General features: G+C 34.1%; 3 protein-coding genes across 3 annotated transcripts; 1 reads left to right on the top strand and 2 right to left on the bottom strand.

Moving 5' to 3' along the window:
* Nucleotides 1–1825: 1825 nt before the first annotated feature.
* Nucleotides 1826–2939, bottom strand: LOC108858638 (uncharacterized). Its single transcript, XM_018632531.2, has 2 exons — nt 2411–2939; nt 1826–2332 (listed from the first exon to the last, which is right to left on the bottom strand). Exons 1-2 carry the CDS (start codon nt 2858–2860, stop codon nt 1826–1828), a joined length of 957 nt encoding a protein of 318 aa, XP_018488033.1. The 5' UTR covers nt 2861–2939.
* Nucleotides 2940–4016: 1077 nt separating this feature from the next.
* Nucleotides 4017–7154, bottom strand: LOC108856874 (tobamovirus multiplication protein 1). The gene is made up of 13 exons (XM_018630772.2): nt 6880–7154; nt 6399–6449; nt 6276–6309; nt 6095–6181; nt 5957–6008; nt 5679–5865; nt 5495–5590; nt 5361–5421; nt 5190–5254; nt 5035–5109; nt 4863–4938; nt 4595–4764; nt 4017–4400 (listed from the first exon to the last, which is right to left on the bottom strand). The coding sequence occupies exons 1-13, from the start codon at nt 7000–7002 to the stop codon at nt 4377–4379; spliced, it is 1101 nt and encodes a 366-aa protein (XP_018486274.1). The 5' UTR covers nt 7003–7154; the 3' UTR covers nt 4017–4376.
* Nucleotides 7155–10055: 2901 nt separating this feature from the next.
* On the top strand, nt 10056–11659 carry LOC108858637 (cytochrome b561 and DOMON domain-containing protein At5g48750-like). The gene has a single exon (XM_057011307.1). The coding sequence runs from the start codon at nt 10337–10339 to the stop codon at nt 11624–11626; it is 1290 nt and encodes a 429-aa protein (XP_056867287.1). The 5' UTR covers nt 10056–10336; the 3' UTR covers nt 11627–11659.
* Nucleotides 11660–13178: the final 1519 nt, after the last annotated feature.

The following is a 13178-nucleotide window of genomic DNA, read 5'->3' as shown; positions in this document are numbered from 1 at the left end:
TTACTCTATTTGGGTCATCAAAGGAATCTGGCAATTTATTAGCTATCTCTTGTAAATGTATTATTTTCTGGACTTCTAGATCACAATCTCTAGTCCGAGGATCCTGCCATGTTAAGGATGTTTGATTCCATTTTATATCTTTTTCCAGCTTACCAAAATATCCCCCTAATGCTGGATACTTAGATTCATCAAAATGACAATCCGCAAACCTGGCCTTAAACAAATCACCAGTTGTTGGCTCTAGGTATTTAATAATAGTGGGGGAATCGTATCCAACATATACTCCCATCCTCCTTTAAGGTCCCATCTTTGTTCTCTGTGGTGGTGCTATAGGCACTTGGACTGCACATCCAAAAACTCTTAGATGGAGTATATCTGGCTCATGATCCGTAATTAGTTGGGATGGCGAGTATTTATGCTCACTTGATGGCCTGAGTCTAATTAATTCGGCTGCATGTAGCACAGCATGTCCCCAAGCTGATATTGGGAGTTTGGTATTCATTAAGAGTGGTCGGGCAATCCACTGAATTCTTTTTATAAAAGATTCAGCCAGACCGTTCTGAGTATGGACATGTGCTACAGAATGTTCCACACTTACCCCCATGGACATACAATAGTCATTAAAAGCTTGGGAAGTGAATTCACTAACATTGTCAAGATGTATAGTCTTTAAAAGAAAATCTGGAAAGTGTGCTCTAAGTCTTATAATCTGAGCCAGCAACCTCGCAAGTGCTAGATTACGAGTTGATAAGAGACAAACATGTGACCATCTTGTAGATGCATCAATTAAGACCATAAAATATCTGAAAATCCAACAGGGTGGGTGTATCGGTCCACAAATATCAACTTGTATTCTTTCCAGAAAATTTATCATTTCCTTATTCACTTTGGCTGGTGATGGCCTAGTGATTAATTTTCCTTGTGAACATGCTTCACATGTGAGGTATTTAGGGATAACTCTTTTATTTTTCCAATTGTGGCCATTTGAATTTGTTATGATTTTCCTCATCATCACTGACCCGGGGTGACCCAGCCTGTCATGCCAAAGAGTGAACTCTTCTTTGAGTTCTTTGTTCATCACGGCATTAGCCTCAACCAGACTAGTCTTAACATAGTAAAGTCTAGTCCCACATGCTGGTATAGTCTCAAGGACTCTTTTATTGCCTTGAGTGATATTATAAATCTGAAGAATTCTTTATTTCCTTCACCCTTGGTTTCAATATGAAAACCATTAAGTCTTATGTCTTTGAAACTTAACAGGCTCCTATTAGAGCTAGGTGAGTACAATGCATCATCTATCTCTAGATGTGTACCATTAGGCAATAAAATGCATGCTTGGCCGCAGCTTTCGATTAGATTAGCTGTACCAGCTATGGTTGTGATGTCGGCTGTTTTATTAATCAGATTTATGAAGTATCGTTTGTCTCTCAGAATGGTATGGCTGGTACCACTGTCTACCACAAATGAGTCCATTCCACTTTTCATTCTTCAAAAACAATACATATAATTAATAATAATTTTTATGTATGGTATATAAATATTTTTTTTGTATATACTTATTTTTTATTTATAATTTTGAAGAATAATTGTTTGGTATATAATCGGTTTATTATTATATATATTTTTCTTTTATTTTACGATTATATATATATTTTTATGTATGTTTGGTTTTTTTTTTCTTTTAGGCGTATGAATATATATAATAAATAAATAAAAATTATTAATGCATAATATAATGTTTAACACCAAAACCAAACATAAAAAATAAGAAAACACCAAAACCGGGGGAAAATAAAAATAAAAAAAACTATGAAATTTTAATTCCTTATTTCAGAATGTCTGAAGTCTGAAACTCCATCTCGGTATCTTGGATTGATCCTTCCTCTTTGTTCTGGACATATTTTGTGTCCTCTTCGTCATCATCTCCTTCATATCCTGAGTCTCGAACCATATGAGCTTCCGGTTTCTCTTTTAGACTTTTGATATAAAGTTCACATAGGTGCTTAGGAGTACGGCAGTTCTTTGCCCAATGGTTCCCCATACCACAACGATGGCACATATCAGTCTTGATCTGAGGTTTAAACGACACACTACGGCCACAACCACGACCACGGCTGAAGCCTGGTGTGTTCCCGCGACCACGTCCTCGCCTGTGTGCGTTAAACGTGCCACCTCGTCCCCTACTTCTACCACGGAATGAGCCGGGTTGGTTATTATGGTGGACAAGGTTACTCTCTTTCTTTTGCTCTATAGCAAGTTTAGAGATGTCAGGTAATGGAGCCGTTCCCAGAGGCCTCATCTCACTGTTTTTCATTAACAGTTCATTATTGGCTTCAGCCAACAAGAGACATTCGATCAACTTAGTGTATGTGGTGAACTTTCTTTCTCTGTATTGCTGTTGCAATACCATGTTACTGGAATGCATCGTAGAGAAAGTCTTATTAAGCATCTCGAGTTCAGTAATTTTTTCACCACATAATTCCATCATGGAAACAATTTTAAACAGGATAGAGTTGTACTCGTCTACTGTTTTATAGTCCTGGAACCTCAAGTGTTTCCAGTCATATTGAGCCCTTGGAAGCATCACCGTTTTCTGGTGGTCATAACGTCGTTGTAAAGCGTTCCAAAGGTCCAATGGATTTTCCATGGTTTTGTACTGAATTTTCAAACTCTCTTGGAGATGATGATGTATTATATAAATAGCACTATATCGATCTTTATCACTGGACTTATTGTCACTGATGATCGTATCACCAAATCCTTTTGATCGTAGCATAATCCTTGCATCAAGTGCCCAATCAAGGTAATTTTCACCATTGCTTTTCAAAGCAGGGAAGTCGAGATTTGCCAATTTAGACATCTTCTCCTTTTGATGGGTTGATCGGTCTATGAGAATGAGATCGTCGAAGCTTTACTTCTTCTCGTCGAAGATCACTTCTCGTCACACAGTTTACTTCTCGTCCGGAGCTCTGCTTCTCCTCGACAACGAACCGGGAAGAGGAGGCTATTTGTTTTGGCTATTAGCTAGGGTTTCTAAAAGCAAACGAGCTGATAACGTGTTTGATACTATGGGAAAAGCTTGTTCTTTTCATTCACGTGAGAATAGTATATATACATATATCTTATAGTTATCTAACTATAAGATAAACAACAAGGTAACAAAGAGATAAACATGAGGGAATATGTCGATCATATATTCTCGGATCACAACCCAAATGATTTAGATATATAATTTTGTTTGATTTAGGTTTGTTTGAATTCGGCTGGATCAATTTGTCCAGTTCTGTTTGATTTTTTTTGGCCACCCCTTGTCATGAGAGCGAGGTGTCCAAGTCCCGGTCCCATACCTTTAGACAACTATTGAACTAAACTAAACGCGCCGTCCTGAGGAAGAAGGTTGCTGCCATGAGGCTCAAGGAACCAGAAAACATGTTTTTGGGTTACTTGTAAGAACCTGCTGCTTTGTGTTTCCGACCAGCGAGGACCATAGAGGAGAATCAGGAGATCCCAAGGCCTCTGCTAAAAATCTTGATTGAAAAGAAGACACAGCTTGACACTCAGAAACAATGGGAGAATCAAGACAGAACAGCGATTGGGTGCAAAGATGATGACAAGTCCCGTTATCTTCTCATACGCTCTTCCTAGCTCCCTCACCGGGTCCCATATCCCTAAAAGCTTTGATCGGTGATCTGACCTCAGTAGTATGAGCCCAGGGTTTTCTTGGTGTAGCTTGATCAGTTAGCAAGCTTTTTTTTTCTTTTTTGCTTTTCTCTTGACCATAGTACTTCTACATTCTTTTAATTAGCAAGGAAGATGAGAGTGGAGAGAAGACGAAAACAGAGGAAACTCTGTCACAGCTATCCAAAAAGGTCACAACGGCTTTAAGATAACTTTGTATTTTGCTTTTACCTGATATATATGTCAATGTCCCATCCTAAAATAAAACGTCTTTATAAGAAAATGTCAAAATGGCGGTACACGTTAACCAAAAAGGAAAGCAGTTAAAAGACACTGTGTTTAACAAGGGAGATCAGATTTTCTTACTGAAATAAGTAAAAGATATGTATCCACAAGATCACATTTCATGCAACTAAAACTAAAAAATAAAGAATCTGTCGTTCAAAGAAAAAATATTTACAGGACCTCCATTCTATCTTTTTTATAAACAAACTGTTGTCTTCCAAGAAAGAGAGAGAGATAGAAGAAAACTGAGTTGTTTCTACTTTCGTTTCCTTCTACCACGACACACCTTTGTTTGGTCTACAACTATCACGCAACTCCACGAGGTTTTTTTTTTCTTTTCCCGGGTAACAAGAGAGGAACATTGGCGGATTTTCACTCCATGCTATCAAACTATGATATATGTTTATTTGGGTTCATATTGGACTTGCCTTCGAAACCTGCACCACCGAGTCCAAAAACCACAAACATGTTATTAGCTGACTTTTCCAAACATCTTTGGTTGGTTACCACTAATTCTGGTTTTGGTTATGACTGAATGCTTCAGCTTGAAGCTTTACTACAACACTCTCCTTTAGTAAGGCTTTCAAATGACTTCTTATTTTGGATGGTGATCAAGAGAGAGTTGTTTTACCTGGTTCTTAGAAACGGTTGTGGCAGTCCACTGCTGCTGCTGAGTCTGCCTTGCAACACTTTCATAGTTGACATAAGTGATTCTTCTCTGTTCTTCACGTCTACTCACAATCTCTTGAGGAGGTAACTCCCGCAGAACCCATAAAACAAAAGCCAACGGTACGGTCGAACCTGTAATAAAAAGAAACAGTTCTTATCAATAATACTACGCACACTTGAGGTATTAAAGAACGGCAAAATGATAATTAAATGGTGTTATATTTTTTTACCTATGAAATAGTATATGATCATAAGAACCAATGCCTTGACACCGTGTAGTTTGCTTGGGTTCCAATGATAGAAAAGCTGAGATATCACAGGATGTTTTTTTTGGTTAAAACATATTTTGACACAACGTTAGATTTTGGTATTGCACATATATATATACTTTAGGTCTTTTACCGGAATGTGTGTGAGAAGAGCGAGTAAAGAGCTGACGGTGAAGCATACAACTGAGACGCCTGCTAAACCTGATACCTATTAAAAATGGTTCTCGATTGTAAGTTTTCAGAAACAAAAGAAACTTCGCAAGCCAATAAGAATCATTAGTTAGTTACCTTTCTCATCTCTGCTGAAACTTGTTCGGACCTTACCTTCCTTAGATTAAAGAGCAGACGCATTCCTAGATAAACAAGAAAAGGAACATAATGGTGGCAAGATAAAATAAGATCACAATAATAAGTTCAATAGCTCTATAACCAGAAAAGAACTGAAGCAATAACACTCACCATAGAAACATATTCCTCCTCCTGTGATTAGGATTATTGAAGCGAAAATATCTACATACACCTACACAAGAAGTCAACTTATAAGAACAAAGGATATATATCAAAGTGTAATATATATATGTATAAGCACATACCTCAGCCAATAGTGAAGGATCAGCAGAGTTATCACCGGAAGCAATCCAGATAAGGATAGCAAATGATATCATCAAGATGAACACAAGAACAACCGCCTAGCCAAAAAAAAAAGATTAAAAAAACATTTGTAAAAGAAACAGAGTGATGACTTAATAATGTACAAAAGAGTAGTATCTCATATACCGCAACAACAAACTTCTGCCTAGTGCCGAGATGAATCCCATGGAAAGAGCAACACTTTCTGCGGTCACTTGCACTCGAAGAGCCTGGTTTGATCTTGGTTTTTTCAAGCAACCCTTGCTGGATGCTGTTGCTTTCTTCATCATCCTCATCTTCCTCTTCTCCATTTCCCTGATGGCAAACATCTACCCTATAACACAACATTAAACAAAGTATCTATGTCTCTTATCTGTAAAACAAGCAGTAACACAATACAAACCAGTATTGACCAATATACGTACCAGAAAGAGAGGAGCAGGAGAAAAGTTGCAAGAAACAGAATTTTGGGAAACGCTGCAAGTAAACAATTCGATTCACCAGTGAATGTATCAGTTTTAAAAAAAAAATACAAAGATGTATAAACAGAAGAGAAATTTTACCCATAAGCAGAAAACCTAAAGCGGTGGACCAATGATGCCACCTTGTGCACGTTGCTATAATGGCAGCCACGAAATAGATGAGAGAACCTGAAAAACAGAGATAAGAGTAGCCAATCATAAGATGTTATTCACAGTCTCTCCACACTCAACAATTCATTATCTCTGTTAAAGGAGGACTTACCAGTGTTTGAGGAGCCAATCATAAGATGAAGCACCTGCAGTTTTTATTGATAGGTTGTTGTCAGATACACAATAACTATGTTCTGTCATAATAACAGTAAAGAGTAGATGAGAAGACTTTTACTTTTTGTCGTGTCCACCCAACTCGTTTATCCCGCCGGTGAAACCGAGTTAACTGAAAGCACCCAAACCAAACAAAAAGAGAGAAAAATTAAGACTTTTTTTTTAAATCACTCTCAATGTCAGTTTGAGTAGAAAGGTTTACACTTTCTCTGATTTTGATTCCAAGAATCAAAATCTCTCATTCTACAGGAACACACACACACACACACACACTACAAGTTATTCAAAGAGTTGACCTGAAACTTAAAGTCTACGTCTACCACATCATCATCAACAACAACAAGAGACACGGCTACTAAAATTCAATACACATCTCATTGTGTCTTAAAGATACAAAATTTAGCACAATGCTTCTTCACTTTCCGACCAGACCTAAACGGTCTGACACAATCTAGCATTCAGAAACCAAATCCAATTTATAGGAAGACAGCAAAAAAAAAGACGAAACCTTTGGAATCAAATTGACCTAGAATGGAGAGAACCTGAAGGAATGCGATGAAAGCGAGAGCGCCATCGATAAGAGCAAGACAGAGATTGACGGTGATGAAGCTCGGAGCATAGCATTTAGCCTTATTCGATTCGAGAAGCGTCGCACCAATCGTCATCGCGAGTCCTCTCTTTCACGATCCTCTTCCCCTGAGATCGAAAGTCCCGAGATTTTAGGTTTGTAGAGAGAGAGAGGATCACAGAACAGAACACACCGAGAGACAGATGGTTGTAGGAGATGGGTTGGGTCTGGTGGTCTGAAACAAATATTTAATAAAAACTATTTTATTAATTTAGTGAAAACTAAACTATAAAGTGGTACGGTGCGTGAGAGAGGAAAGTCTAGAATATCCTTACCGCCACAGAAGAAATCAATTTATATTCCGACACTTTAGTTTAAATAAATATGATTAAGAAAATTTTGAACTAAAGATTTTAATTTGTTAATACCTTAAAAGGATATTGTATTGCTATTTTGTCTTATTTATATTCGAAAATTTCAAATTAAGAAAATAACTTTCAAATTTATCCTAGTTTTTTTCATAATTATCGGATTGTTAGTATAAATTCCATATTAATATTTAAAAACTAAGTATCACTCAATTATATGTTCAAATATAGCTAAAATTAATTGTTTTCAAAGAGCAAGCATGTTTTGTGGAAATTTTAGTTTAAGAAACTAGATGGAGTTTCCCCTCAACAGAATATTTGTATTATATTTATATATTTTATGAAAAGCATTGGTTAACTAGGTATGATAAAATGAAAACCTAATCGATGAAATATATTTTAGTTAGGGAAGTAATCTTTTTATTTCAGCAAAAAGAAAGTAATCTCTTTTACAACATGATATAGTAGCCAAGATCTAATAATAAATTTAGAATTTAGAGAAAAGTTAGAAGTAATTTAATGGAAAAAAAGCTTGATGATGCTTTTCATTGTGACACTGCTCCAAGTCAATACAAACAAAAATATAAACAAAACAATATGATTTCGTTTTGACTTTTGTTATCATCAAATTTTATTTGATGATATGAACATTATATTTTTTGTTTATTTAAACTCTACGAGTATCTTGCTTAAGAAATTTATATTTAAAAGTTCCTGCATATCTAATCTATTAATTTAGGGTTCTATTTTTATCTACTATTAACAAGTCATAGTAGGACCACTTAAAGAATTAGTCAATATGACATATTTGATTATTTGTATTAACAATAAACCAACTATAAATATATTAACAATAAACCAACTATAAATTTGATTTTTTTAATTATAATAAAATCCGTTGAGAAAGAATCTAACAAAATCTTAGTTTAAAATTTAAATATTTTTTATAAATAACACATTAATATATTTCGAAATTAGTAATATAATATTATTATAAGTAAATTTAACTAAAACTTATTATAAAAAGAAAATAAAAAATTCTTTATACTAACTTTTTATAGATTCTATGATATATTCCGTATTATATAAAAATAGAAGTGCTATATGAATTAAATATTAAAAATATATTAAATAGGTAAATTAACAAAAAAAAATTATTTTATTTTTAACTAAATAAATTATTGATCATCATTATAATGGATTAAACTTCGAAAACTATATAATACTTTTATATTAAAATAAATGTATTAGCATAAGTTAAAATTTTATATTTACAGCCATACATTATCTTTTTATTTATTTTGAAACTATTAGCAATATATTGCTTAAAAATGTTTATATACAAAAATATAATAGTATATAATAACCTTTAGTTCATATACTATTTAAAAATATGTTATTAGTAAAATATGAAATTTCAGTAATTCATTTAAAATATTAGTGACAAAAATCAAACTTTAATTATAAATTTTATTTTATTTTAATTGTAACAAAATTTGTTGGTAAAAGAATTAAAAATATCACCAAAATTCAAATATTTTATAAAATGATACAGTAATGTAGTACCAAAACAAATTCAAAATTCATGTATTATTCCAAACTCAAATAGTTGTGTAATTTTCCAAAGTTGTCTCGAAAAAATATATTATTTTGAAAATAAATATTCAAAATCAAAATGATAATATTTCAAAATTTTACAAAAGATAAAATCATGGATAATAAAGATTAACTTTTTGAAATGTACCTGAAAAAAAACTAACTATATATGTTGTAAAAATTTAAAGTAACCTAATGTTTTGACGTCTTAATTTTTTTAAAAAATAGAACTTAATATCATAACATCAAAACAAATATCCTATGTAATAAATTTAATAAAATAGTATGATAGATACTACTATGTATAAAGTTTACTAAAACAATAGGATTATATTATTTAAAATAAATAAATCCCGTAAAATATTAAAATGAGATATGTTAAAGTATATTTTCTTAAACACAACATGTAAATATAATTATTTTAGTCATATTTATTTTCTATAATATAAATAAATAAAATTTAAAAATGTATTATATGCAAAATATTTAAATTAAATAAAACAACATAATTTGAATGGGGTTCTCTATTTGAGTATTTCATATTTTTATTTTATTTTACCTAACTCGAAAATATATTAGTAAGTAATAAAAATCAATAACAAAGTAATTTTTTTTTAAAAAACCATAATATATTAATAATACTGAATAAGAAATATAAACAATAATATGATATAGTAATACAATATATAACACTAAAATAGAAATTATATATTTAAAACATTTTTAATAATATAAAATATATTTAAAAAATATAAATATATCCGCGCGAACGTGCGGGTTAAAATCTAGTTTAAATTTAAGATTCAAGACTTTTAGCTAGGATAAAGATTGTTCAGCAATTTCATTAGTAATTTTTTTTTTAAACACTGAATGATTATGCTATTACAAACTAAGAAATATTACAGATGATTCTATAGTCGACAATTTTTATGTCCTATAAGGATTTTCGCATGACTGTATCACCTGAACCGTCCTATGGATAAACCCTTGACTAGTATTTTTTGTGTCATACTGCAGATTTCTTGTAAAAAAATTTTCTCTTAATTTACATAATTCTGATGTTTTGGAAGTTTGAAACTCAGACATCCTCGTGTAGAAACGTTAATTAACTCTTAGTCATCGGTAGTGAACTTTAGATGATTAAAGAAAAAAGAAAAACAGAGTAATATATGGAAACGTTTTATTTGGTTAACAAACGCTGATTAGAGATCATAATATGGAAAAAGATAAAGATAAACGCTGATTAACAAACGTTTTATGAAGCTTGTTAAAGATAAAAGATAAAAGAAAAAAAGGAAAATTACAACAGCAATATGGAAACTCTAGCACCACACCTACAAATATGCAGCAATAGGGCAAAGCTTTCTACTAGTCGAAAAAACCGAAAGCCTCTTATTACTTTGTTCAAATCACTCTGCCTTCAGAAGATTGATTAAGCTTCGTGTTCTCCAAACAATCATCAACGTCATGTCTTTGTCTTCAATCGCCATTCTCGTCCTTATGTGCTTCATGTTCTTGTCGTGTCCACTCTTTACTACGGCAACAACAACAACAACAGATCAAGGACCTCAGCCTCGATGCGAAGCTCACATCTTCAACAACGGAAAACATTACCGTTCATGCAAGGATCTTCCGGTGTTAGACTCGTTCCTACACTTCAGTTATGCTCGAGAAACCGGAGTTCTTGACGTTGCTTACCGCCATGCCAATCTTGAGTCTTCTAGTTGGATCGCTTGGGCCATCAACCCGACGAAGAAAGGCATGTTAGGCGCTCAATGTCTTGTGGCTTACCGTAACTCAACATCTGGAGTCATGCGTGCTTATACTTCCTCCATCAACAGCTACGCTACTATGCTCCAAGAGTCTCCTCTTAGCTTTGGTGTGTCACAAGTATCCGCCGAGTACGTTGATGGAGAGATGACTATATTCGCAACTCTAGTGTTACCTCCTAACACAACCGTTGTGAATCACTTGTGGCAAGACGGTCCGTTGAAGGGAGGGGATCGACTTGGGATGCACGCTATGAGTGGAGATCACCTCAAATCCATGTCCACTTTGGATTTGCTTTCCGGACAAGTCACACCGACCAAATCAGTTAATGGAAACATGTTGTTGGTCAAGCGAATCCATGGTTTAGTAAACACAGTGAGTTGGGGGATTCTCATGCCTATTGGAGTTATGGCGGCTAGATACATGAAGATCTACGAAACATTAGACCCCACTTGGTTCTATGTACACGTCATCTGTCAACTCACCGGATATGTAGCCGGTCTTCTTGGAGGTCTTGGAACAGCGATCTACATGGCATATCACACCGGGATGAGAAGTACGGCGCATACCGTTATAGGGATTTTAATATTCTGTTTAGGGCTCTTGCAGATACTTGCGCTCAAAGCAAGACCGGGTAAAGACCACAAATACAGAACATACTGGAACTGGTATCATCACACGGTCGGATACGTGGTAGTTGTGCTGAGCGTGTACAACATATACAAAGGGTTTGTTATATTGCAACCTGGAAGTGGATGGAAGATCGCATACACCGCCATCATATGTGCTATTGGAGCTTTTGCAATTGTGATGGAGATGTTACAGTTCAAGAAGAGATGGGGTGGCTTGTTCGAGAAGAAACCGGAAGACCAGGAAGCTAATCAAAGTGGTTTTGCGAACGAGATCTCGAATTTTGAGAAGAGATGGGGTGACAAGAAACCGGAAGACCTAGAAGCTAATCAAAGTGCTTCCACTGGAGTGGTCTAGTTTTATTTCTTTTTCATGTACTGTCTATAAATGTTGCTGTCTTAGACAACTCGTGTTTGACCATTCTCTATATTCTTTTACGTGTATACGATTCAGTTCTGATCAATAAAAGTTGTTTAAAGTTGAATATTCAAATTTTGATCAAAAAAAAAAGTTGAATATTCAAATAAGAATTTTCAAGAATTTAAATAGACCAATATTAAATTTTTCTAAGGAGAAAACTTTAAATACTGACAATAACTGGGGGGAACGATTGCGGCAGTAACATTTTAAGTGAGGAACGATTGTGTTGTTGGAGCACTGGTTCAAAAAAGGATCACTTAATCAAAGTCCCTAAAACCCAGAAAAGAAGGGCTTTAAACATTTTTTTCTGGTGAGCTGAGAACTTAGAAGATGTAAACGGATTACAAGTACACAGAGAAGCCTGAGTATGTTATCCAAATCCAATCAAAATCATGGTGGTTGGATAGAGAGATCAGAGAAAGGAATGTATCGTTGCTTTCTTCACAGAAGACCTAAAAGTTTGGAAAGAATCCAGAAGACCTAAAAGTTGATCAAGCTGTTGACACTGAAGTTGTCCAGTTTTTTATTAATTTTTCTCTTAGTAATTCCTCCGTTTCAAATTATATGTCGTTTTTGTTTTAAAATAAATGTTGTTTTCGATTTTCAACGCAAAATTTATTAAAAATATTCTCTATTCTATTTTTATATTGGTTGATGTGTATTGGTAATAGTATTTTTATTTTAGAAATATGTGAAATTAAATGTTTTCTTAATATGTGTGCAAAGACTTAGAACTACAAATAATTTGAAACGGAGGGAGTAATATTTAGCATTCATGTTGGCCATTCTTTGTTTTTTACTTGCACACGATAAAGTTCTGATCAATAAAATTTGTTGAAGTTGAATAATTTAAATGGATCAAAAAGAGCATATAAAATTAATTTATGTAAAACTCAGTATATCATTGCCAATATTTTGGCTTTACAGTGTATTGATTGAAGCTTGTGATGAATAAGCTGCATGATCATACTCAACATTATGCAACTTTTTTTTGACAAAGAAATGTTAAACCCGGTCTATGAAAATTGTTGCGATAAAGATTTGTAAACAAAAGTAGAAAATTCTTATAGACGTCAAAAACTCGTAACTAGCTGAGTTAGGTAAGCTTTAAAACATAGTAATCTTGCTCTGTATTTTTTTTGGGACCTTCAGATATGATCATCACAAGGTCGGTGGCAGAGCAGAACAGGAAAAGAGCGGTGGTAAGAAGCAAAGATAAAAGCTGAGCGGCGGATATGAAATTCAGATTGAAAACTATATAAAATAAAGATGAACATCATGATCCCCTCAGGTTCATTTGTTTCTTATCCACATACTTCTCCGCCGCTTCTAACCTTTCAATCTTTTTCACCCTCCGCATCTTATCCCTATTCCTGCACCGCCGCCACCGTTGCCTGGGGGTTTCAGAACGGTCCCTTATACAGTTAGGGTTATGATGAAGCCCAATAATGTTTCTACAGTTATGACTAAATTTTGGACCTTTGGTTTA

The sequence above is a fragment of the Raphanus sativus genome, chromosome 5, assembly GCF_000801105.2.
Source record: "Raphanus sativus cultivar WK10039 chromosome 5, ASM80110v3, whole genome shotgun sequence".
NCBI classification, from domain to species: domain Eukaryota; kingdom Viridiplantae; phylum Streptophyta; class Magnoliopsida; order Brassicales; family Brassicaceae; genus Raphanus; species Raphanus sativus.
The sequence above is the reverse complement of the archived record's forward strand: the minus strand, read 5'-3'. Positions and strand labels throughout refer to the sequence as shown.